This window comes from Cnephaeus nilssonii (assembly GCF_951640355.1).
Source record: "Cnephaeus nilssonii genome assembly, chromosome: 4".
Taxonomy (NCBI): Eukaryota; Metazoa; Chordata; class Mammalia; order Chiroptera; family Vespertilionidae; genus Cnephaeus; species Cnephaeus nilssonii.
The window spans coordinates 76,583,186-76,610,923 of record NC_137075.1 but is presented as its reverse complement, the minus strand read 5'-3'; the positions used below and the strand labels follow the sequence as shown (position 1 = coordinate 76,610,923).

General features: G+C 37.3%; 1 protein-coding gene across 1 annotated transcript in view; it reads left to right on the top strand.

Annotated features, from left to right (window-relative positions):
* Nucleotides 1-26,238, top strand: part of LOC307098870 (protein SIX6OS1) — a gene marked incomplete at both ends in the record, with an annotated part of 46,847 nt that extends 20,609 nt beyond the window's left edge. Inside the window, 9 exons of the mRNA XM_079769995.1 lie at nt 1,244-1,374; nt 2,078-2,154; nt 7,928-8,013; nt 8,104-8,162; nt 13,485-13,546; nt 16,461-16,636; nt 18,802-18,940; nt 23,813-23,870; nt 26,036-26,238. Coding sequence (XP_079626121.1) covers nt 1,244-1,374; nt 2,078-2,154; nt 7,928-8,013; nt 8,104-8,162; nt 13,485-13,546; nt 16,461-16,636; nt 18,802-18,940; nt 23,813-23,870; nt 26,036-26,238 — 991 coding nt within the window. The remainder of the gene's footprint in view (nt 1-1,243; nt 1,375-2,077; nt 2,155-7,927; nt 8,014-8,103; nt 8,163-13,484; nt 13,547-16,460; nt 16,637-18,801; nt 18,941-23,812; nt 23,871-26,035) is intronic.
* Between the last annotated feature and the right edge of the window lie 1,500 nt (nt 26,239-27,738).

Sequence of the window (27,738 nt, the reverse complement as noted above, 5' to 3'; positions counted from 1 at the left end):
AACTACTGAACCATGCCAGCCAGGCTATTGACAAATCTTTAATATGAAAATTCTCTATATTGAGAGGAACTTAGAAACTAGTCATTTTATATAACATAGATTTTGATAGTTATTATCAAGTAATATAATTATTTAAATTATTTAATCATCAATATTTTAAAAATTTTTACTTAGAAAATATTCAGTGAAATTGCTCTTCCAGTAAAAAACTTAAAATACTTATTTATGATCATAATGTTGCTTTAATGGTTTCTGTATTCATGCTAGTTGATTATTTCTAAATAAATCTTTTTAAAGTTTGAAGTATTTCAAAATCTAAAGCATGCTACTTATAAATATTACTAGAGACTCGGTGCACGAATTTGTGCACCAGTGGGGTCTCTTGACTTAGCTTGCGGGATCGGGCCAAAACCAGCTCTCCGACATCTCCTGAGGGGTCCCAGATTGCCAGAGGGTGCAGGTCAGACCGAGGAACACCACTGGTGCACGATCGGGGCCGGGGAGGGATGCAGGAGGTTGGCCAGCTGGGGAGGGACTGCGGGGAGGGCTCCAGGGTGTGTCTGGCCCATCTCACTCAGTCCCAATTGGCCAGACCCCAGCAGCAAGCTAACCTACTGGTCAGAGCTTCTGCCTCCTGGTGGTCAGTGCACATCATAGCGACTGGTCGAATGTCTGCCCTGTGGTGGTCAGTGCATGTCATAGCGAGCAGTTGAGCGGCCTTAGCATATCATTAGCATATTATACTTTGCTTGGTTGATCAGCCAACTGGATGACCGGACACTTAGCATATTAGGCTTTTATTATATAGGACATTTTAGTTTAAAATATTTTTGACATGTTTAGAGTTAAAATTACTGTGTTTTAAAAAATGAGAATGTGATATACTGAGAAGAGCACTAGACTTAATCAGGAAAGGTGTGTTTTAGCTGTGACACTAATAAGTAATTTAATAATATTGGGTAGATCTGTTAGATTCTATGGAACTCAGTTTTATCTGTGAAATAAGGAGTTTTAACTATTTCATACCTAAGTATCTCTTCTGGCTTTAATATTTGCTAATTTTTATTGAATTTATTGGGGTGACATTGGTTAATAAATTATATAGGCTTCAGGTGTACAATTCTATAATACATCATCTGTATATTGTATTATGTGTTTATCACCCAAAATCAAGTCTCCTTCTGTCAATATATGTTAATTTCTTACTTCACTAATACTTAATGTGATTTACTCTTCCCTTTAGAATTTTTGAAAAAGATGAACATGTACTTATATTGAATAAAACCTCACAGAAAAATCAATTATTTCTTCCAAATGAATCACAGAAATTAGTCAGACCAATAAATATTCTATCTTCAGAACCAAGAGTTATAGGTACAGTATATGTTTATTTCCAAAAACTTAATTTTCTTTGCAAACACCTAGAAGAAGAAATAGAAAGAAGCAATTTTAGTTATCATTTGATATAATTAAGAACAAACTGTTAGAAACCTATCAACTCAGGAAAGTACCACTTTGATTTTTTCTGAGAGCAAACAAGACATGCCTTTTGTACTTGGCTTTTTTCTCTTTAAAAGAGAAATCATTCATACTACATTTTTTTAAAAAGGTGTTCTGATTTGGTTGCACAGCTATCAGAGGAGGGTGGATATTTATATATTTTTTATTTGAGAAGTTGTCTTATTAATAAGTGGATAGCTGACTTGTGTTAATGATATTTGTGACTTAGTCACTGAGATATTTGAATCATGATTCATTCAGTAGATCTATAATTGTATTAGATAAATACATTGGCTATTTTTGCCTCCTGGTCATTAATATTACCACTCTGTCTTTGGTTCCCCATTATAAAGATGTAGTTTTGCCAGCTGGTTTTCATTTTACAGTCATAGTTACTGTAATAGCTATTATATAGTGAGGAATTAAGATTTGTATAATAATTTCATAATTCTATATTTTAATTTAAATTATGTATTCATGTAACTTTTTTTAAATTACAAGGTTAGGTTAAATGTTGGGTATGATATTTGAGTCTATCTCTGGAAATTATTTGAAGTTGTATAATTTAATAATCTAGATAAAAAAGAAGACAGTTCTATGAAGCAGTCAAAGTTTGCCAGTGTTGACTCCAAACAGAAAGAAAACAATATGCAGGTAGGTATTTCTTTTTTAATAATATAAATTAAATACTTGCTTGCATTATTTAGGATATGCTGTGTGTTTGTGTGTGTGTGTGTGTGTGTGTGTGTGTGTGTGTGTGTCTGTATTTGTGTTATAAATATATTATACTAGAGGCCTGGGGCACAAATTTCGTGCATTGAGGGAGAGGGGTCCCTCAGCCCAGCCTGTGCCCTCTTGCAGTACAAGAGCCCTCGGGGGATGTCTGACTGCCGGCTCAGGCCCAATTCTGTGGAGTGGGCCTAAGCCAGCAGTTGGACATCCTTAGCACTGCCGCAGAGGTGGGAGAGGCTCCTGCCACTGCCGCTGCACTCGCCAGCCATGAGCCCGGCTTCTGGCTGAGCGGAGCTACCCCTGCATTGAGCATCTGCCCCCGGTGGTCAGTGTGTGTCATAGCAACCGGTCATTCTGCTGTAGGGCCAAAAATAGCTCTCTGACATCCCCTGAGGGGTCCCAGATTGTGAGAGGGCACAGGCCAGGCCGAGGGACCCCACTGGTGCATGATCGGGGCTGGGAAGAGACATGGGAGGTTGGCCAGCTGGGGAAGGACCACGGGAGGGCGCCAGGGTGTGTCCGGCCCATCTCACTCGGTCCCGATTGGCCAGACCCCAGCAGCAAGCTAACCTACTGGTCGGAGCATCTGCCCCCTGATGGTCAGTGCACGTCATAGCGACTGGTTGACAGTCGACTGTCTGCCCCCTGGTGGTCAGTGCATGTCATAGTGAGCAGTTGAGCAGCCTTAGGATACCATTAGCATATTACGTTTTGATTAGTTGAACGGCCAACTGGATGACCAGACACTTAGCATATTAGGCTTTTATTATATAGGATCCGCCATTAGTACAACCTCAGGGTCTAAAAAAACTTAGAAGAGTTTCAACAGGGCAGCCTGAGCGTATACTGTAGCCTTCTCATATACTCCTAAAAATAATAGAAAAAATATTTTAAAATACCAAGCCCTGTACCCAGTAGACCAAAAACTGAGATATTTCTGAAGGATGAAAACAGGATTGGATTGAAGAGGGAACTTGTAGCCCAGGATTTTCATAGAATACTCTTATCGAAGTTATAGAGCTGAGAGCAATGAATCGGGCAATTGATTGGGTTACTTTAGTAGGTGTTAGTTTCATTAACATCTGTTCATCTCATAATCCTTCTGCCCTTGGCCAGGTGTCAGCAATGGGATTACTGTCTCTAGGTAGAAGCAGTGAATATAGGAGCTTGGGTTAGAGAGAGGTGGTACTCTGGGTGATTCTTGATTTGCATAAAGAACAAGGAGCACACCACCCAGAAAGCTAACTTCTGGTGTGGCACATCTCTCTTCCTTCATTCTTCCTGAAAATAGTCCAGAAGGAAATTCTCAATGAAAAATATAATTGTTTCCATTAACTCATAATTAATACACACAGATATAGGGGTAGTGGTGACCAAAGTAATTAGTGAAACATTAATTTTAAATATGTATTAATTTTAAAAATTTAAAAATATGGTACTAAAATTCTAGATGATATCCAATATGGGATGAAGGTGAAAAATAAATGAGGGAAACAAGTTTACTCAAGTTCTTTTTTTTATTCAGGGTTGGAGGTAAGGAGAAAATACAAATACTGATTAATCCTATATATTGCTGGAAAAATATAAATTTATGCATATGTTAAACATTTAAGGGTAACCAACAGTAGATAAATGGAATGTGTAAGTTTTAAAACAATAGAAAAAAAAGATGAAATGAAGAAAATTAGTCCAACAGAAGTCAGGAATGGGAGGGAAAATAAAATAGCTAGAAAGCATTTTATTTTTTAAAATATATTTTTAAAATTGATTTTAGAAAGGAAGGGAGATGGGGGGAGAGAGAGAGAAACATCGATGATGAGAGAGAATCATTGATTGGCTGTTTCCTGCATGCCCCACACTGAGGATTGAGCCTGCAACCTCAGCATATGCCCTGACTGGGATTCAAACCATGACCTGCTTTATGGGTCAAAACTCAACCACTGAGCTACGCCAGGCAGGCACTAGAAAGCATTTTAAATAGAAAACAAATAAGGTGCCAAAAATAGTTTTGAACAAATCAGTAATAATAAAAATCTGACATAGGTGCTTCTATGGAATATATAAACAAAATACAACTAAATACTTTTAAAACAGAACAATTGAAACAACTTGACAAATGAAGCCTGAAAATAAAAGGATGAAAAATATACATCAGGCAAATGCAAACAAAGCCAAACCAAATGTAACAGTGATATATAAAATAGAGTTCAAGATTTAAAAACATTAATAAGGATAAATATATTTCATATTTTTAAAAGAATAATTCACCAAGAAGTTAGAACCATGATGCACTAAATGATAGTTTCAAAATATATAAAGGAAACATCAATAGAACTTCAAAAAAGCAATTGAATCAACAGTTAAAACATGACCGCTCTATCAAAAACAGTGCTGACTCTGAATTTGGCTATATGTGAAACAATACAAAACCAAGCCATGAAATAACATTAAACAAGATAAACATTTCTTTTTCTCTTGCAATTCTAAAGTGACGCAGGTTCACTTTATTAGGGCTAATAGCACCATCTCCACAATTTCATTGTTTCTCAGGCTACATCTATGCTTTCTTTTCCTGCTATCCTTAAATGCTGAGCTTTTGCCTCAAGGTCACATCATGATTAGAAGCTAACTATTGCAACTTTGCTATTATATCTGCCTTCTAGGCAGGGAAGAAGGAGATCAAGGCTAGCTGATTCAGCCCCATTAAAAAATTTTTTTGTGTGTTTAATTGATTTTAGAGCGTGATTTGAGAACAAGAGAGGGAGGGAGGGAGGGAGGGAGGGGAGAGAGAGAGAGAGAGAGAGAGAGAGAGAGAGAGAGAGAGAGAGAGAGAGAGAGAGAGAGAGAGAGAGAGAGAAGGAAGGGGAGAGGAGAAAGAGAACATAGATTTGTTGTTCCACTTATTTATGCATTCACTGGTGATTCCTGTATGTACCCTGACCAGGGATCGAATCCACAACCTTGGAGTATTGGGATGATTCTTCAAACAACTGAGCTACCTGGCCAGAGCTCAGCCCCATTTTTAAAGATCTTTCCTGGAAGCTCTTTAAACAACTTACAGTAATGTTTCAATGGCCAGAACTTAGTCATATGGCCACCTCTATCTGGAGAGAGGTTGAGAAATATAGGTGGTTTTGTTTTTGTTTTTGTTTTTGAAATCAACACAAAAGGAAAGTAGATTTTGAATAGGAAAGAAAACTGACAGTTTTTGCCACAGGAAAAAAATCAAGTAAGATAAAAAAATAAGTAAGGATGTAGAGGATCTGAATAACATAATTAGCAAACTTTGTTTCTAACATACACAGAATTCAGTTAAATTTTCATTTGCAGTATTCATCAAAATTGACCAATTAATACAACAAAAAGGATATCTAAACCAATTCCAAAAAGAAGCTATCTTCACTTTTCCCAAGGAATGTTATGTAGAAAAACCTATCAGTGCGATTCCCTACATTAACAGATTAATAAATGACTACAGAGGTAAAATATATATCTATATATTTAAAATAGTGGTTTGTTTTTTTTAAAAAAAAAGAATGTAGGGACACTCATACTACCAGATATCAAAATGTTTCTCTTTTTACTTTTGGTATTGAGATAATTCACATATCATAAAACTCACCATTTTAGAGTATGATTTAATGGTTTTTAGTATATTCACAAGGTAGTGTAACCATCATCACTATCTAATTCCAGAACATCCCAAAACATTTTAAAATATTATCAAAATGTAGTAATTATAAGTGTGGAACAAGACAAGACAAATTTATTAGTGGACTACATCAAAATAAAAAAGTTCTGTATGACAACTAATGTTAACAAAATAAAAAACAGTGATGGGCCCTAGCTGGTTTTTCTCAGTAGTTAGAGCATTGGCCTTGAGACTGAAGGGTCATGGGTTCGATTCCATCAAGGGCACATGCCTTGGTTGCACGCTCAATCCCTGACCTTGGTCAGGGTGTGTGTGAGTAATGTCTCTCTCTCACATCAATGTTTCTCTCTGTCTCTCCCCCTCCCTTCCACTCTCTCTAAAAGTCAATGGAAAAAATATCCTCAGGTGAGGATTAACAACAAAAAGACAGTGATGGAATGGGCAGGAGATTGATATCCAGAATGTATACTAGTAATATGCAAATAAATACATAATAATTCTTACAAATTAACAAAAGAGAAAAATAAATGGTCAAAAATAAGGTAGTTTACAGAAAAGGAAAGATAAGGGTCACTAAACATAACAAGATGCTGACCTCAGAAGTACAGGAAAATGCAAATTAAACCAATGAGATGCCTGGTTTCACCTATCAGTTTTCAGACATCAAAATAATTGCCAACATCTAGTGAGGTCAATGATAGTGGGAATATAATTTTTTTTTATTTTTATTTTTAAAAAATATATTTTATTGATTTTTTTACAGAGAGGAAAGGAGAGGGATAGAGAGCTAGAAACATCGATGAGAGAGAACCATCGACCAGCTGCCTCCTGCACACCCCCTACCGGGGATGTGCCCGCAACCAATGTACATGCCCTTGACCGGAATCGAACCTGGGACCTTTCAGTCCGCAGACCGACGCTCTATCCACTGAGCCAAACCGGTTTCGGTGGGAATATAACTTGATACAACTACATTGGAGGACTGATTCAATGAACTAATTAAAAATAGAAGTGCACATACTCAGCAGTGTTACGTCTTGGCATCTACTGTAAACAAATACTTAAAATACTTGTACAAGTACTTGTATTAGGAGACATACTAGTATATAAAAATGTATATTTAAAATAGGCATCAAAAGAATACTTGTTCTTTAAGAGACAGGTGTTCCTTAAAGGACCAGATTTTCTATAATCTGAAAGTACAACAAGATGATAAAATTAAGACCAGTGGCTGTTAAAACAGAAAGAAATGGGATAAACTTTTCTATTAAAATAAAAATATCTTCATTTTGGTTAAATAAGAAAAATCAGGGACTGTTTAAAATTAGTGACTCAGGAAAAATTAAAGACTTGAAACAGACAATACAAACAGTAGTAAAGCAGTGGCTTAGATATTAATATCTAAAGTTAAAAATGAAATATTAACTGTCATCCTATATAATAAAAGGCTAATATGCAAATCGAACAGTGGAATGACCGGTCACTATGATGTGCACTGACCACGAGGGGGCAGACGCTCAATGCAGGAGCTGCCCCCTGGTGGTCAGTGCACTCCCATGGCCAACCTGCCACAGCCAGCCAACCTCCCCCGATCCCTCCCCCCAGCCTGCTGGCCCCTATCAGGACTTGGCGAGATGGCCCCGGTCAGCCCCGATCGCCAGCCAGGCCAACGGACCCCACCCGTGCACGAATTTGTGCACCAGGCCTCTAGTCTATATAAAAGCCTAATATGCAAATTATCCCCTCAGGAGTTTGACCGGGAGACCAGAAGTTTGATCGCTCACTTTGACGTGCGCTGACCACCAGGGGGCAGCGCAGAAGTAAGGCCCCGGCCAGCAGCTGGAAGGCCCCTATTGGCCTTGATTGCCGGCCAGGCCTAGGGCACCCTACCCATGCATGAATTTCGTGCACCAGGCCTCTAGTAAATAATAATGGTGATAACCAGGGTGATGATGCTCTTGGAGAGCTCTGAGTAGCCATGACAAGCCAAACATTTTTATTGTTTTGTGTATCAAATTCTAATGCTTAATTTCTTTTCTTCAGATATTTAATGACTCTGCTATGAATAACCCCTCAAAATGTTCACATGTTACAGCTATTAAAAGTTCACAGAATTTTATGCAGTTCAGGTAACTTTTAAAAATAAGAAAATGCTTTCATTTCTGAAATAATTTATCAACTTAGCAAATAATATAAAAATTATATTTACTATATTTTAGATTGGTAACCCCACAGAAACAGTCAAACTTCAATCAATGGTTTGAAAAAGGAAATACAGGTACTTATTTTCTGTTTATATTTTCCCTAAGAATTGGGACTAACAAATTATATCAGGTTTTTATGCTATTCAAATAAGTTATTTAGATTGATTGCATCTCTGGTTAATTGACCAGGCATGCCTGGTTTTTAAAGTACATTTTACCCTAAATATAAAACAAATACTTTTCATTGTAGAAATTTGGGAAACAGAAAAAAACGTAAAAGATACAAAAATACACCACTCAGACATAACAGGCTCTTTACACACTGGTATATATTCTTGATTTTTTTCCTATGCATATGTATGTTTTGTTCTTTGATATTTTCCCCACAAATTTGAAACATGCTATGTATATCATTTTGTATTTTTTCTTCCCACTTGATATACTATTGTTGAGGGTGTTTTTCCATGCCATTCAGTTGAATTTATTTGTAATGATTGTATGGATGTGCTATAATTTATTTAGCCTCCTCTCACTTTGAATATTTTGTTTCCAGTTATTTTGCTATTAAAATAATGCTACTATGTTCTTTTACATAAATCTTTTACTATCTTGGATTATTATCTTTGAATAAAATTATAGGAAGGTCACAGGATATATATCTATGAATTTATTATCCTAGAAACAAGTAGCTGTTGAAACTTTGACACATCCTTGAAAATACTGACTCATTCTCTGTCTCTCTGTATAATCTATTTATCATGTTTTAATATATCATGTTCACATGTATGCATATTGTGGTAACCTAGTAATAAATAATAATTATTCTACTTATAGACTATATAAAAGTCTTCACCTCTTCTTGTCTGTAGCATATGGATAGCTGACTTTTATTTTAAAGTTTTAAAAATGGCTCATTCTGGTAGTATAAAAATTCTGTAAATATATGCATATTCAAAAAAGTCATGTAATATACTATTTCTCACACAGTGTAGGATTCAACCAATACAATATGCTTATTTAAATATCCATGTAAATGGATATTCTTCCTGCTTTCTTCTGCGATAAAGAAATATATCTTATCTGCACAGGTGATCTGTTCCACCTGTTTATAATCCTCCATGCATGCCAAGCTGACTGAGTGTTAGACAAGGAAAGAATGGCTAATCTCTAGAAACAACACATCACTAGTACACTTATGTGGGGAAATGCATATATGTGGTGTAGTTCTAGTTGCAATGAGCAGAAATGGTGAGGTTTCATACTCAAGAAAGCATATAGTTATCTTAGAAGAAAAAAGACTCTGTTCAATAATTTCCAAGCCTATTTTTGAAGAAGTTAATATATGGCAAAAATAATATTGTGACTTAAATGCAAGAAGCAAAATATAAAGCTTTCAGATGATAAAGTAGAAAAATATCTATTCAAGATAAGGAAGTTCTATTAAATACGAATTAAAAAGCCCAATCATGAAAGATTGATAAATTTGGCTATATTAAGATTCAGAATTTCTATTCATCAAAAGACACTTAAAAAGAATGGAAGCTAGGTCACTAGGTCATCAAAAGACACTATAAAAAGAATGGAAGGCAAGATGATTTAGAACTGTCAGAAGACTAGTTTCCAAATATGTATAAAGAACTACAAATCAAGAAGAAAAAGAAATCCTATTGGAAATTGTGCAAGGTACACAAATAGGTACTTCAAATAGCAAAACTTTTGTGGCAGGTAAACTTCTGAAAAGTTGCTCAGCAAATCAGGAAACTTAATAATAAAACCACAATGAGATATTATTACACATCAATCAGACTAGCAAAATTAAGAAGTCTGACACTACTAGGTAAGTATTGATGAGAATATAGGGCAATAGGAACTCTCTTAATTATTGTAGAAACTGCCATTTATAAATGACCATGTATTGAGACCACACCTAAGTTCTAATTGGAGCTAATAATTTTGTCTGGTGAAATTGAATTATTTCCTAGAGTAGCTCAGGATGGTCAGTTGCAATAACAAAAATGGATAAACAGTTGGGAAGCTAAACTTTGAAAATAGTTTAACATCTTGTAAAATGGAAGATACACACACCCTAGAGAAATAAAAGTGCATAAATGCAAGTATACTGTATATGTAAAAGAATGTTTGTGATATTATTGTTTGTAATAGCCTCAAAGTAGAAACACTTCAAATGCCAATTTTCAGTAGAATAGATAGATATATTATGTGTGTTTGGACAATGGGATACTTTATACCATTAAAGTAAGCAACTTTGTCTATGTATAACAATACAGATGAATCTCACAAGCATATGCTAAACCAAAAAAAAAGCAAGATAAAGAGCATGTATATTATTATTTCATCATGTATTATTTTAAAACAGGAAAAGTAAACTATATTGCTTAGGTCAGTGGTCGGCAAACTGCAGCTCGCGAGCCACATGCAGCTCTTTGGCCCCTTGAGTTTTTAGCAAAGGCCAGCTTAGGAGTACCCTAATCCTATCTAATAAAAGAGTAATATGCAAATTAACCATTACTCTGCTACACCCATAAGCCACGCCCATAAGCCAATCAGCAGCAAATATGCAAATAAACCCAACCAAGATGGCTACGGCCACAGAGAGCAGGAGGGAGGCTTGGATTTCCCAGGCAATGGAGGAAGCCACGCTTTCTGCCTGCCCTTGCCGGCCTAGGCCTCCACTCAAGGCTACAAAGTTTCAATGATAGAAGATACATAAATCCAAACAGAAATGGCAGCAGCCAGAGAACTGGAAAGAGCGGGAGGCTAGGGTTGCCCCCGGCGATGGAGGAAGCCAAGCTTTCCACACACCCTGGCCTGCCCAGGCCTCCACTTAAGGCTACAAAGTTTCAATTATAGAAGATAAATAAATCCCAACAGAAATGGCTGCCGCCACGGAGCAAGTAGAAGGCTTGGCTCTGCTCCAGGCTACAAAGTTTCAATTGTAGAAGATAAATAAACCCCAGATACCAGGGCCTCTGCTTGGGTTGCCCAGGGGGCATGGCCGGCCTGCAAACCACCACAGGCCCCTTGCCCAGGCCGCTCCATGCCCCAAGGGAACCCCCACCCTGATCCGGGACATCCTTCAGGGCAAACCAGCCAGCCCCCACCCGTGCACCAGGCCTCTATTCTATCTAATAAAAGAGTAATATGCAGATTGACCATCACTCCAACACACAAGATGGCTGCCCCCATGTGGACACAAGATGGCCACCACAAGATGACCAGCAGGGGAGGGCAGTTGGGAGGGACCAGGCCTGCAAGGGAGGGCAGTTGGGGGCGATCAAGCCTGCAGGGGAGGGCAGTTAGGGGTGACCAAGCTGGCAGAGGAGGGGAGTTAGGGGGGACCCAGGCCTTCAGGGAAGGGTAGTTGGGCGGGACCCAGATCTGCAGGGGAGAGCAGTTGGGGGGGACCAGGCCTGCAGGGGAGGGAAGTTAGGGGCAAACAGGCTGGCAGGGGAGCAGTTAGGCATCAATCAGGCTGGCAGGGGAGTGGTTAGGGGGTGATCGGCTGGCAGGCAGAAGCGATTAGAGGCAATCAAGAAGGTAGGCAGGAGAGCAGTTGGGAGCCAGCAGTCCTGGATTGTGAGAGGGATGTCCAACTGCCTGTTTAGGACCGGTCCAGGTAGGATCGGGCCTAAACGGGCAGTTGGACATCCCTCGAGGGGTCCCAGATTGGAGAGGGTGCAGGCTGGGCTAAGGGACACCCCTCCCACAGTGCATGAATTTCATGCACCAGGCCTCTAGTTAAGTTAATAGCAGTGTGCCTACCTATATAGTTTAAGTTTTAAAAATTTGGCTCTCAAAAGAAATTTCAATTGTTGTACTGTTGATATTTGGCTCTGTTGACTAATGAGTTTGCCAACCACTGGCTTAGGTGATCTATACTAATAAAAGGGTAATATGCTAATTAGACCAGGTGTCTTCTGGACAATCATCTGGACATTCTTTCTGACAAAGCTGGGCCCGGATGAAGCCGCCCACCCTGCAGTCTTGGGGGCGCCAGCGCCAGCTGCCCACCCATGGTCCCTTGTGCCCGGGCAAAGTCGGCTTGGGTCCCAGGTGCCTGGGGCCGGCCAGAGGGAGGGAATCCTGGGTCCCAGGTGTGGGACCGAGGCAGAGGCAATTAGGGGCGATCAGGCCAGCAGGGGAGCAGGTAGGGGTGATCAGGCAGGCAGGCTGAGGTGGTTAGGGACGATCAAGCAGGCAGGCAGAGGGGTTAGGGGTGACCAGGCAGGCAGGCAGGCGAGCAGTTAGGAGCCAGCAGTCCTGGATTGCGAGAGGCAGTTGGGACATCCCCTGTGGGGTCCCGAATTGGAGAGGGTGCAGGCTGGCTAAGGGACCCCCTCCCCCCCCCGTGCACAAATTTCATGCACCGGGCCTCTAGTATAATTATATAAAGCAAATCAAGGAAATGATTATTACAGAAGTCAGAATGGTGCTTACATCTGAAAAGGAGGATATGAGGAATATAAAACCTTTTAGAGTACTCATAATTTTCTGTTTCTTTCATGGGTGGTGATTGTATAGGTATTCTCTTTATAATTTTGTTCATTAAACTGTTCATATAGTTTTTGAAAAATATATATTTTCTTATTTCAGAGAGGAAGGGAGAGGGGGAAAGAGAGATAGAAACAACAATGATGAGAGAATCATTGATTAGCTGCCTCCTACACCATTCCCACTGGGGATCGAGTCTGCTATCCGGGTATGTGCCCTGACCAGTAATCGAACCGTGACCTCCTGGTTCATAGGTCGATGCTCAACCACTGAGCCACGCTGACTGGGCTCATATAGTTTTTATTCTACTACTAGAGGCCCAGCTCACGAAATTCATGCCTGGGTATGGTCCCTAGGCCCAGCCTATGATCCGGGCCATCTTCTCTGGGTGCCAGCAGCTGGTCGCATCCCCCCCGCACCACCCACCCAAGTTCCCAGTTTGCCATCAGGCGATCGGAGCCTGACAGCCAGAGAGAGGGACTGAGAGGTTGGCAGGTCCCGCCCACTCACTGACCCTAACCCCGCCGCAGGTTACCCTCTGTGTGTGGGGCGACCAGTGGGGTGGGAGCCTTGGCCTGGCGCCACCTGCATCCCCCACTGCCCACCCCTGGGTCCCTGTTTGCCATCGGGCGATGGGAGCCTGCTGGCTGGGGAAAGGGACCAAGAGGTGGTCAATGCACCTCATAATGACTGGTCGAGGGATTGTACTGCCATTATGGTAACTGGGTTTTTATTATATAGGATCTATGTGCTGTGTTGAATTATATGAACTTGTAATTTTTGTAGGTCAAAAACAGTTAAATATTGGCAATTTCATATGGTGTGACATGTTTTATTTATAATTAAATTGCAAAAAGAAAAAATAGTTTGTTCTCATATAACAGATGCTGAGTGTGGAGATACAGGGACAGTAAGACAACTGAAAGAATCAAAATGTACTTCACAAGTAAGTCAAATGTTTAGTTTCTAATTTCTCAGCAAACATTCCAATTTAAATATTAGTTTATATTTTTATTTCAGATTTATTATAGTAAAGATTATTTATGTGAGGTATAGATGTTATTAACTTAGTAATCAAGTGGCTATGAGGTTATAGAATCTTAGAGTTTTAGATAAAAAATGAAGCTACAAAAAGTTTATATGAAAATATACAAAAAGAGTTGTCATTAATAATTGACTATATATATATATTGACACCACAACTAAATTGTAACTGAAGAAAAAATTTTTGTTTGGTAAGATGGAATAATTTACCAAAGCAATTTAAGACTAGTGGTTATCATAAAAATACGTTCAGAATATTTTTTACTAATGGAAAGCTTTAATGATGATATATATAGACATACTAAAGAAACAAATTGGTAATTATAAAATATTCAGGGGGAAGTAAGAAAAGTATAGGAAAGATAGTCAATAATATTACAGTAACTATGTATGGTGCCAGTTGGGGTACTGAAAATATTGTGGGGAATGCTATGTAAAGTATATGATTTTCTAACCATAAGCTGTACACCCTAACCAATACATAATTAAAAAATAAAATAAAGAACTTGAGAAAAACAAGAGAAACAACATAGATTTTTGCTGTAAAGAAATACAGGTAAAAAGCACATTTAGAGTTTTTTGGTGGAGCTACTCAAACTGTTTCTGTAATGGAATTAGGTATAACAAACATTTTAGAAACCACATTGCTAGCATATAAAATATTGTAAAGGAAAATTAGTTATTTAAGTTCTCAATTTTTGCTAAGAAAGTAGTATAATCCTATCTAATAAAAGAGTAGTATGCAAATTGACTGTATCTCCACTACACCCAAAAGCCATGCCCACCAGCCAATCAGGAATGAGTATGCAAATTAACCCAACCAAGATGGCTGCGGCCATGGAGAGAGCAGGAGGATTGGGTTTCTCCAGCAATGGAGGAAGCCAAGCTTTCCGCACATCCTGGTGGGCCCAGGCCTCCACTCAAGGCTACAAAGTTTCAATTATAGAAGATAAATCCCAACAAAAATGGCGGCAGCCACGGAGCTGGAGAGAGCAGGAGTCGTGAGTTGCCCCCGGCGATGGAGGAAGCCAAGTTTCCGCAGCCCTGGCCTGCCTTGGCCTCTGCTTAAGGCTACAAAGTTTCAATTATAGAAGATAAATAAATCCCAACAAAAATGGCTGCGGCCATGGAGTGAGTAAGAGGCTTGGCTCCGCTCAAGGCTACAAAGTTTCAATTATAGAAGATAAATAAATCCCAGATACCAGGGCCTCCACTTGGGTCACCGGGGGGAGTGGCCAGCCTGCAAACCACCACAAGCCCCTTGCCCAGGCTGCCCCATGCCCCAAGGGAACCCCCACCCTCATCCAGGACACCCTTCAGGGCAAACCAGCTGGCTCCCACCCGTGCACCAGGCCTCTATCCTATCTAATCCTATCTAATAAAAGAATAATATGCAAATTGACCATCACTCCAACACACAAGATGGCTGCCCCCATGTGGTCAAAGATGACTGCCCCCATGTGGACACAAGATGGCCACCACGAGATGGCCAGCAGGGGAGAGCATTTGGGAGGGACCAGGTCTGCAAGGGAAGGCAGTTGTGGGCGATCAGGCCAGCAGGGGAGGGCAGTTGGGAGGGACCAGGCCTGCAAGGGAGGGCAGTTGAGGGCGATCAAGCCTGCAGGGGAGGGCAGTTAGGGGTGACCAGGCCGGCAGAGGAGGGAATTTGGGGGTGACTGGGCCTACAGGGAAGGGCAGTTGGGGGGGGCCCCAGGCCTGCAGGGGAGAGAAGTTGGGGGGGACCAGGCCTGCAGGGGAGGGCAGTTAGGAGTGACTAGGCCTGCAGGGGAGGGCAGTTAGGGGCAAACAGGCTGGCAGGGGAGCAGTTAGGCATCAATCAGTCTGGCAAGGGAGTGGTTAGGGGATGATCAGGCTGGCAGGCAGAAGCAGTTAGGGGCAATCAGGAAGGCAGGCAGGAGAGCAGTTGGGAGCCAGCAGTCCTGGATTATGAGAGGGATGTCCATTTAGGCCTGATCCAGGTAGGATCGGGCTTAAACGGGCAGTTGGACATCCCTCGAGGGGTCCCAGATTGGAGAGGGTGCAGGCTGGGCTGAGGGACACACCTCCCCCCTGCACAAATTTTGTGCACTGGGCCTCTAGTGAATTTATAAAGGCAAAAAATATGCAAAGAACATATGCAATGAGAGCAATATTGCTTAGAAGTAAATTATTTCTCCCTTTCAAGGAGATACCATATACAACTCAACCCAGTGCATGATGTGGAAATTTTTCTTTTTCCCCCGTTTTGGACAGATATATTTTGTGTGTTTGGACAATTACTTTCATTAACTCATCTTATTTTACTTATCCTGTATAATAAAAGGCCAATATGCAAATCAACCGAATGGTGAAAAGACCGGTTGCTATGATGCACACTGACCACCAGGGGGCAGATGCTCAATGCAGGAGCTTCTCCCTGGTGGTCAGTGGGCTCCCACAGAGGGAGTGCCGCTCAGCCAGAAACCCTGAGCCGGGCTCATGGCTGGCGAGCACAGCGGTCGTGGCAGGAGCCTCTCCCGCCTCCACAGCAGCACTAAGGATGTCCGACTGCCAGCTTAGGCCCGCTCTCCGGGGGGAGCGGGCCTAAGCCATCACTTGGACATCCCCTGAGGGCTCCCAGACTGCGAGAGGGTGCAGGCTGGGCTGAGGACTCCTGTCCACCCCCCAAGTACACAAATTTTCTGTACGGCGCCTCTAGTGTAATGATACTATCATACATTAATATGGTATTTTCCACTTCACACATTTTTATATATGTGAGTTTATTAATGCAATAATGTTCACTTTTATAATTTTCTGTTACTTTGAATTTGCAGGTTATACATGAAGAACATTTGGGGAAACCAATAGATAGTAATAATGAAGTAGAAGAAAGGGCTGAGAATTTTCCACAGACTGCTGAAATTCCTTTATTTTTAAGAACTCCTGAAGCTGTGAAAACACCCGAATCTTTGGAGAAATTACTGTTCTCTAAAACACCCCCACTTGAAATGTAAGATTTTAATTAATAATTATGATTAAAGAATCTATGTTTTGAGTTACATAAATAATTGATAGGAATAGTAAAATGCCTATACCTTTAAAAAGTTTTTATTATGGAATATGTCATATATACAAAGGAGATACACACTACTATAATGACGCTATGTATCTATCACCCTGTTTGAACAATTATTCAGTTATTAACATTCTGCCATTCTTGTTTCATATATCTTCTACCCCATTTTTCCTGCAACATTTAGCTGAAGATGGCATAGATCCTGAGTACTTACCTAGTGCAATAGTCTATATATTTAAGATTTTCCAAAGGATAAAAAAAACCCTGTGGAAAATTTAAAATGCTGTTATCCCATGTGGTAGATTGTAGACATCATTGAATAATGTTACAGCAGTCATTTTTCCTTACGTTGCAATGTCTAAAGCAAGAATTGCTTTTCTGTAACTAACATCAATAGGCATAAATATCTCTAAAATGATTATTTAACTTTGAAAACCATAGATTTTTAATTTGCAGCTAAGAAAATAGTGCTGCATTTTGACCTTTTATAGTTCACTCCCTTCCTTAATGCTGATCCCTGAGATTCCTCTAAAACCTATGTCAAACAGATTTCACTTCATCAGGAATCTCTCACCTGTGTTCTGCTATATTTAAATTTTTTTTAATCCTCACCTGAGGATATATTTACTGATTTATTTTTATTTTTATTTTTTAGAAAGAGGGGAAGGGAAAGAGAGAGAGAGGAATATAGATGTGAAAGAGAAACATCAATCGGCTGCCTCCTGCCCTGACTGGGAATCAAACCCACAACCTTTCAGTGTATGGTACAATGCTCCAACAAACTGAGCAACATTGGCCAGGGTTCTACAGCTGTATTTTAAATTGCTAGTAAGAGTTTTATGTATATTAATGTAATACTGTTGACTCAAACATAGCATGTTCAAAGTGGGACTCATCATCAAATCAAGAACTGTAAAAGGATATGGCAATCATATGCTAAAACCTTTTTTTATGGATGAGAAAAGCTATCTATGAAGTTAAGTGATTCATTAATGGTCATAGAGGTAGTTATATAAGTTATCTTCAGATTTCTATGTATTTAACAAACACTTAATAGCACTAAGAATTTATAAATATTACTCATTTAAGATTCACAACAGCTTTATGAGATGTAAGTACGTTATTATCCTTATTTTATAGATGAAGAAACAGAATTACAGGTGATACAACTCATTAGTGTTAGAGTTGAGATTCAAACCCAGGCAGTTTTGCTTCCAGAATCCCCACTTTTAACCACTGTTTTACATACTGTCTTGTCTAATTATTTTCCCCAAATCTTTTTTTATTTAACTCCCTTATGCAACAATCTGTAATGACTGGCTTCTCATAAAGACTATAATTTTGTGACTGGCTTTCAGGACCTACAGAATCAAGGTTAAGAGTCTCAACTTTGAATCTGGATTGCTGCATTCAAATCCCAACTCTGGCACTACATTAATTGGAGCAAATTATTTAACCTTTCTATGCATTAAAATCTGGTTCTGTAAAATAGAAGTGATATAAATGGAAGTCATAATAATAATACCTATTTCATAGGGTTATTTGGAGGAATAAAGCACTTTTAGTGGTGATGGAAATACCTAGAATAGAGCCTAACAGTGTATTCTCAGTGGGAATTATTATCATTCCATAATTAATTGGTCCACTCAATTTAACATTATTTTCCACCTTAAACCATCTTTTTCTCCTTAGGTTGTCACTTCAGTAGCTACTTCCTCCCTTTCCCTATTGTGTCAATTCTTACCTCTATGTCAGTGATTTTCAACTGGTGTGTGGCAATAATTTTTAAAACATGCAATACCTGACTGTTTTGATGGACACTAACCTCTTTTCCCTTAGATGGTTAAATAAAAAAATTACAACACAACAATAGCTGTTAGATGTGCATGAATCAAAATTATACCTACTTTTTTTTGGTCATATAAGCAAAAAATATATTTTTTGGTGTGCTGCAGAATTTTAGTCATTAGTTTATGTGTGCCATGAGACGAAAAGGTTGAAAATCACTGCTCTTTGCCATTTGTTATGGTACTTACCACTCTGCAATATTAAATAATGTGTTTGTAACGTTTTGGTGATTTCTTATTTCTCTATAACAGAAACAGAAATATAATGCCTGAAGATCAAATACAAAAGGAATCCCCTGGGTTTTCTTTTCTTATGAGTTATACTTCTAGATCACCTGGATTGAATTTATTTGATTCTTCTATATTTGATTCAGAAATCTCATCAGATAAGGTAACATGAGAAGCTAAAGTTTTATTTCTAAAAAAAAATGTACACTAGAACCTCAAAGAATTTTAATTCTTTAGTACCAAACTATCTTGGGACAAAGGCAATTTTTAAAAAGATTCTGAATATTGATAATATAGCAAAATTCACCCATTATTTTTTGTTTTCAACTTCAGGTGCCCCAAATTGACATATATTTATTTAAAAAAAAGAATCTCAGGGCAGGAATGCTTTGAATTGCAGTTAAAGGCAGTTTAAAAATTAATCTGGCTTTGAATTGTATGTGTTTAACTTCGAAACAAATTTCCTATATTCACAGTGTAAAAACTCCAGGTTATTAGTTGGTCTTTCTATCTACATGATTGTATATAACAACATTATAATCAAATAATTTTAAAAGACCTAAAGAATTTCCGTCTAATAGTGATTTCTCCTGTTCAGTGATAGAAATCATGATAAAGTACTTATTTCTGTATTTAGCAATTGAAACTGAAAATTAAGACTATGTACTTTATTTGATTAGTAGAGATAGCATAGCATAGTGATTAACACCAGACTCTGAAGCCAGACCACTTGGTGTATACTGGATATAGGATTTTGGGTATGTAAGACTCTATTTTTTATCTGTAAAATGGAAATAATAACTTTTACCATAGGGTTTTTTACTGTTAAATGGATTTATGTATATAAAATACTTAGAAAAGTTCAAACCATTTAATGCCATAAGTAGCAATGTAATACAATATAAATATTATATTGTTATTGCTTATCTAATTTAGTCACAGCCAATTTTATGTGGATTAGAGTATTTTATTCCTATATCTAATACATAATATTAAAATATTGAAATTATAAATTTATTGATGGATGATGTAGTATTAGTATACATTTTGTAGTATTTTATGTCTTCAACTTTGATCTTAATTTATCTAAATGATTATTTCAAAAACAGTAATCCCTAGGGGAATTAAAAAATAGACTACAGTTAGTTAATTCTCATTTACAATAGTAACATAAATGCAAAATACATGTATGTAACTTTAGCAGGAAATATGTCCATTTGGATAAAGAAAAAATATAATTGAATATATCAAAATATATATGACATACCTGTATAGGAAGAAAATATTGTAAATATATATTTCTTCCCCAAATAATTTATAAATATCCAATTCTAATTGGAGTCCTGGCAAGCTGATTTACCTTTAATCTTTTGTTTTGATTTTGTAGTGGGGTTAAGGAATGAGATTGGCATAATAATTACTAAGTTTTCTGACCAAGAATAATAAAAATGTTAAAAAAAATAAGATTTGTAATAAACTGAAATGAAATTCTAAGACGACATTTAGCCCAAAGGAAGGCAGAGAAGGAACAGCATAACTAGATACATAGGAACAAAGTGAAAACAAATAGTAAAATGTTTGACAAAAATATGAAATTTTAAAATAATTACATTCACCATAAATGGATTAAACACTCCATTAAAAGGTAAAGATTGTAAGAATGGATAAAAAGCATGACCCAACTATAAGTTATCTACAAGATAACACTTTAAATATAAAGACAAAGACAGATTGAAAGTAAATGGATGGAAAAGGTATATCATGAAAACTGTAAGCATAAGGTCACAATGGCTATATAATATCATTTTAGGTAATCTTCAAGGCAAAGAATATTGGCAGAGATAAAGAGGAGCATTTTATAAGGATAAGAGGGTCAATCCTTAAGGAAGATATAACAATGACAAATGTGTACATGCCTACTAACAGCATCAAAATACAGAACAAAAATTGACAGAATTAAGGGATAAATAGGTAAAAACACAAACTAAGTTGGAGATTTTTAAGCAATTAAAATCTGTCAGCAATTTATATAATTAGACAACAGTCAATAAATGTACATTATAAAATCAGAACAACACTATTGATCCCCTTGATCTAACTTACATTTATAGAACACCACACCCAGCAACTGATGGTGCATTCACCAAGACAGATCATAATCTGGGCCATAAAATGTCTTAAGAAAGATAAATCAATGAAATAGAAAACAAACAGAGAAAATTAACAAAGCCAAGTTGGGCCTTTGAAGAATATTAACAAAATTTATAAACTCCTGCCCAGTGGTTGAGCATCAACCTATGAACCAGGAGGACACAGTTCAATTCCTGGTCAGGACATATGCCAAGGTTGTGGGCTCCATCCCTGGTGTGGGTTGTGCAGGAGGCAGCCTGTCAATGATTCTCTCTCATCATTGATATTTCTATCTCTCTCTCCCTCTCCTTTCCTCTCTGAAATCAATAAAAAATATTTTAAAAACTTATAAACTCCTTACTAGACTGACAAAAAGATAAGACAATTTAACTACATTAGGAATGAAAGAGAGAATACCATTATAGATCTTATGGACATTAATAATAAGAGAATAAATAACATGAAGTAGAATACTGGTGGGTGTAACTTCACTCTCTAAATAATAAACATCCTATAAACCTAGAGCAGTCAAAATAGTATGATAATGGTCCAAGGATTGAGAGATTGATCAATGGTATGGGCTCCAAAATCTTGAAACAAAGGAGTTTAGAATATGATAAATATGGGATCACAAAATAGTAGGGATAAATTGGGCATTCATTTTACACTGTACAGCAATAGAAGTTATAGATTCATTAAATAAAAGTGTTGCCCTGGCTGGTGTAGCTCAGTGGGATGGCTGTCTCTCTCTCTCTCTCTCCCTCTCTCTCTCTCTCTCTCCGCCCCCCCCCCCTTCTTCCCTCCCTCCCTCCTTCCCACACACTCTCTGAAAAGCAACAGAAAAAATATATTCAGGTGAGGATTAACAAAAATAAATAAATAAATAAATAAATAAATAAATAAATAAAACATTTCAAAGCAAATATACGGTAGGTGAAAATTATGAGAGCTTAAGAGGAGGAAGGATTGAGTCTCTAAGCACAAAAACAATGGAAGAAGAGCCAAAAGAAAAATTGTTTAAGTTTGGGTTTGGTTACATACAAATTTTCACATGTTAAAAATTTTAAAGGTAAAATGATAATGTGACATTAAGTATTTTAATGTTTAATATGTAAAGAGCATATATGTACCAATGAGAAAAATTACTGCCTCAATAGAGATAATGGACAAAGTCCATATAGTGACTAGATAATTCACTGAAAAAGAAATTCAAATGATTTATAAAATCTCTGGGAAAAACAGCTTTCCTTATTAATTGTCAAAGAAATGTAAATCTGTGCATAACAGTATTCAGGTGTGCTTTTTATTAGAAAAAGAAATAGAAATAACTTAAATATCCAAAATAAAAGAATGATTGAAACTGTATGGTATGTCACCCAGCTGGCATGGTTCAGTGGTTGAGCATCGAATCCACCTATGATCCAGGAGGTCATGGTTTGATTCCCGGTCAGGGCACATGCCAGGATTGCGGGCTTATATCCCAGTGGGGGAGGGAGGGTGTGCAAGAGGCAGCCAATCAATGATTCTCTCTCATCACTGATACTTCTCTCTCCCTCTCCCTCTCCCTCTCCCTCTCCCTCTCCCTCTCCCTCTCCCTCTCCCTCTCCCTCTCCCTCTCCCTCTCCCTCTCCCTCTCCCTCTCCCTCTCCCTCTCCCTCTCCCTCTCCCTTCCTCTCTGAAATTAATAAAATATATTTTTTTTAAAAAGAAACTGCATTGTATGTTACTATGGAGAAATATTAAAATGCCATTAAAATCAGGTTTTGGAAGAATAATAACATTAAAAATGCTCATAATGCAATATTAAGTTAAAAAAGAACAGAAAACTGTTGTAAGGATTCCTTTTTTTCTTTTAAATCCTCACCAAGGATATTTTTTCCATTGATTTTCAGAGAGAGTGGAAAGGAGGGGGGATGGAGGGAGAGTGAAAGAGAGAAACATTGATGTGAGAAACATTGATTGATTGCCTCCCACATATGCTCCAACTGAGGCCAGGGATGGAACCTGCAACCCAGGTCCATGCCCTTGACTGGAATCGAACCCTAGACTCTTTGGTGCGCTGGCTGATACTCTAACCACTGAGCAGGCTAAGGCCATGATTCCATTTTTTAAAAGCTTGTTTGACAGAGCAAACAGGCTTTGGCAGCAAAACTTGATCTGAAGTGATGTGAAGCTATCATACTTCCTATTACTTTACAAAAATATATCTTTATTATTGAAAGTATTAGAATGTCCCCTTTTTTTTCTCTTTGAACCCTTCCATCCCCTTTGGACCTCCCTCCCAGGCCTACTGTACTATTGTCTGTGTCCAATAGTGCATTATGCATATAAATCCTTTGGTTAGTCTCTTCTTGCCCTCCTCCCTGCCCCCCTTCCCTCTGAGATTGGTCAGTCTGTTCCATGCTTTCATGTCTCTGGATCTGTTTTGTTCCTCAGTTTATTTTGTTCATTATATTCCACATATAAGTGAGATATTGTGATACTTGTCTTTCTCTGACTGGCTTATTTCACTTAGCATATAGGCAGGAAAACAATATTAAGAACCTAATTTGTAAAAGAGGCTTCAGAATAAAGCAAAAGTTAATTAGAATTTTAGGTTTTATTAATATTCCAAAGTAGGAACTTCCTTAGTAAAATATATGTTGCCTGCTAATATTTTATCTGTGCCAAGAATCAAATCAATAAGCCTTATTTTAATATAAGCATTATTTTAATATTTTAATATAATCAAATGATAAGTTTTGAAATCTCTTTTTAAGTACAATAGTGTACTATATAGAATGTTGCTGTTTTGTCTACTCTGATTATGCTTACTAGAAGAACCAGACTTTAGATTCAAATATAAATGCTATGTATACTGTTTTACTGATTTCATGAGTAATACTTAATGGAAATTATTTTTCAGTTTAATGAACACTATTCTGCAGGAAATTTAAATCCTCTCTCATCACAACAAGAAGTTGGTAAGTGATATGTAGTTTGCATCTATATTAAGGTGACCAGATCGTCCCGCTTTTGGCGGGACAAAACCGATTTTTAACAATTTGTCCCGCGTCCCACAGCGTTTTTAAAAAGTCCCTATTTTTGGAAAAACGCCGTGGGACGCAGGACAAATTGTTAAAAATCAGTTTTGTCCTGCAAAAGCGGGACGATCTGGTCACCTTAATCTATATTCATGAGGGATACTAGTCTGTACTTCACTTTTCTGGTAGTGTCCTTTCTGGTTTTGGTATCAAGGTAATGCTGACTTTATAAAATAAGTTTGGGAGTGTTCCCTCCTCTTTGATTTTTTTTGGGAAGAGTTTGAGAAGGATTGGTGTTAATTCATCTCTAAATGTTTGGTAAAATTCACCAGTGAAACCATCTGACCTTATTTCTGACACTATTATTGATATCTCTTCATATCTAAAATACCTGTTGACATTAGAAACTAAGTATAGCCGGGCCTTTGTGGCTCAGTTGGTCGAACATTGTCCTATGCACCAAAAGGTTGCTGGTTTGATTTCCTGATCAGGGCATGCCTAGTCGGGATACTCGTGGGAGGCACCTGATCATCATGTGTGTGTGTCTTTCTTTCTTTCTTTCTTTCTCTCTCTCTCTCTCTCTCTCTCTCTCTCTCTCTCTCTCTCTCTCTCTCTCTCTCTCTCTCTCTCTCTCTCTCTCTCTCTCCTCCCCAATATTTTAGTTCTTTCTGGACCTATAGCTGTATTATATCAATCTTCCTTAAGTCTACTGAATGTCAGTGGAACAATAAAGTGAGAAAGGCAGAGAGGAAGTACTCAAGTATCTGTAATCAATCCATCCATACATCTACCCACCCATTCACCCTACTGCTGGCTGGTTCAGATTTATTTAGGGTGAAATAACTAATATGTTTAAAAATATATGAAATTTCTAAATGGCACAAACTAAATTGTTTTGCTTAATGTACTCTCTATGAAGAAATATAGGTGTTTTAAAAGACTTGTTTCAGGTAAGTCTTTGGATTACTGTACATTTTAAATAACTTAACAATAGTTATAATTAAGATGTTGAAATATATCTATAGTATTAAATAATAAAATGAATGAAAAAGAATATTTTTTTCTTAATAACAATTCTGGGAATTGTTATTTTTTATGTAAAATTGATTTTTAAAAATTTATTTTGAAACTATAGAGCCCTTTTCACTGCTCTGTCATTTCCTAGACCAGTGATGGCAAACCTATGACACGCATGTCAGCACTGACACGTGTAGCCATTTCTGATGACACGCGGCCGCTGAGGCGGCCACATGCCAAGGATGAAACATTTGCGAAATAATGTTTTTTCCTCAAAGTGACACACTACCCGAGTTATGCTCAGTTTTTTGGCGAAGTTTGACACACCAAGCTCAAAAGGTTGCCCATCACTGTCCTAGACCAATGTCATTAGCAGTAATTGTAGTTACTCATAAATAATATTTGAATACATTTGACTTATGCAATGTCCCTTAGATCCAATATTTCTTTTTCCATTCTTTTTGCTGCAATTTTAGGTAAGGCCAAGCTTTTATCATTTCTTTTCTGTTCTTTTTACTTCTAGACACTCTCCTCTTCCAGCCTTTCTACATATTCTCTCCTGAGTAACTCTTATATAAAGAAGTACAAGTCCTGTCATATCTCTTCTTGAAGATGTTTAGTGGCTTTCTTTTACTTACCAAATGAGGTCCAGTTCTGTAGCTGGAAATTCAGCAGTTTTTCCAAGCTTATCTTCATTTATTCCCTTTTAATAACTTTTTATTATTTCTCAGTGCTCCTGAAAGCTGAATTGATTTCTGTCACCCATATATTTCCTATGCATACCTATTTCTGTGCCTCTGTGCTATATTCTCCATTTGAGTTCTTTACCCTTCCTTCCACCTTATATACTACTTCTTTATGTACTTGAGTTCAAATTACTTTAAAGTAGAATTTAAGTTTGAATCTCTATAACCTTCCATACTACAAAGGATATTACTTTGCACATAAGAGAAATACAGTTAAATATCTGCATAATAGATAAATGATTCAATGTTATCCTATTTATTGTAAGCTATATACTGTAATTTAGTAGGTTATACAAATTATGTAACATGAATAGCATGATATTGTGTATATATTTTCTTCAGGAAACTTATTTGGGAAGCCAGAAGGAGAAGATGCCTTTACATTTTCTTTTCCATCAGACTCTTCAACTCATACATTTGGAGCTGGAAAAGATGATTTTAGTTTTCCATTTTCATTTGAACAGGATCAAAACTCAACACCCCCTTCTTCTGTAAAAGGTTTTTCATCTTCCTCACAAAATACAACTCAGTTTACTTTTTTTTGAACTAATTACTAAGTTCTTGAATTATTTTACTGCTCTGTAATCCTCTAGGACATAAATGTACATTATTAAAATATAAAGACTTTTTTGTCAATTAAAGCAATAATGGGTTACCATAATTATATTATTTTATTATATTATTTAAATATTGAAGGAACTTAAGCCCGTGTCATTTAATTTTGCTTTTACTGTGGTATTAGCTATTACTATCATTATTTTGGTTTTGATTTTGCAAGCCATATTCTGGCAGAACTTTTACTAATCTTAATAGAATTTGATGTTTTTTCCTTTAATCTTTATTATAAATATGAAGCCTGCTTCTCCACAGAACCTAAGTTTCATTTTGGTAGTATTTTAGGTGCTTTGATAAGAACAAGAGCTCCTTCATGCCATCAAAAGACCTTTTAGCAGTAACTACTAGTATGCAGAATTAATGTTGAGATGTACTTAGTTTTTAGCTACTAAAAAGTGCTTTTAAAATGCTGTGTTTCACTTACGCTTTACTCTCACAATATAAAGAGCAATACCTTAATAATATGTGTTTTCTTATAATACAACAAGGGATAAAATTACAATTTTATCAGTTTTTCCCCCAATTTCTTTAGTAGAAGAAAAGGAAATGTGAAACATCATTTTCTGAAAATCGGATTGTTGTCTTAATGGTGACACTGTTAATGTGTTTTTTTTCTTAAATATTTTAAAAGAACATTTAAAATTTTGTTTCCTGTCTTCAACAAAAATATATTTTATGTGCAGCATTTGCTTGTTAATCAGTTCTATAGCTTAAATGAAAATATTTAAAATTCTATGAAATTATATAAACATATTGCTCAATATTGTATTTTGTATTTTTTAATTAGTTGTATTGTGTTATTAAGTAATAAAGAATCTGACTCCATATTTTGGATTTTAAGCCTCACCCTGTTTTCTTCCCCTTTTGCCCTATACTAGTATTTGGTCAAGCTGATAAGAAAGCCCAGATGTTCCCTCCTTTGGCATCACATTAAAACAATCTATAGAAACTCTTGCTCCAGCTCCACCCCTACTGATATAAAAACCCAAAGCCAATCTTCTTTCTCTCCTCTCTTAAGCCATTTTCAGACCAGCTTGGAATGCCTGGCCTTCTCTCCTCAGAAAAATGTTATTATGCAAGTAACAAGACTTCTCATATCCTATTGGAGTGTGTTTGGTATTATATCTCAATATCCTAAACAAATTTGGAGTGAGAGTCTATCTTGCTTCTTTAGGATGTCCACAACATATCACAATTGTATTAAATTAAGACTTCTCAAAGTATATTTTTAGAAGTAGAAGGATGATATATAACTAATGATAGGAAGAATTTAAGAGAACTTTGGACTGTTTATAAAAACAAAACAAAAGAACTTTCAACAATAGTTGAAAGATGAACATTTCAGTGAAGCTGGAGGGGGTTGTTTTTTGTGGGGTTTTTTTCCTCGTTTTTAAAAAATGTATTTTTATTTATTTCATAGAGGAATGGAG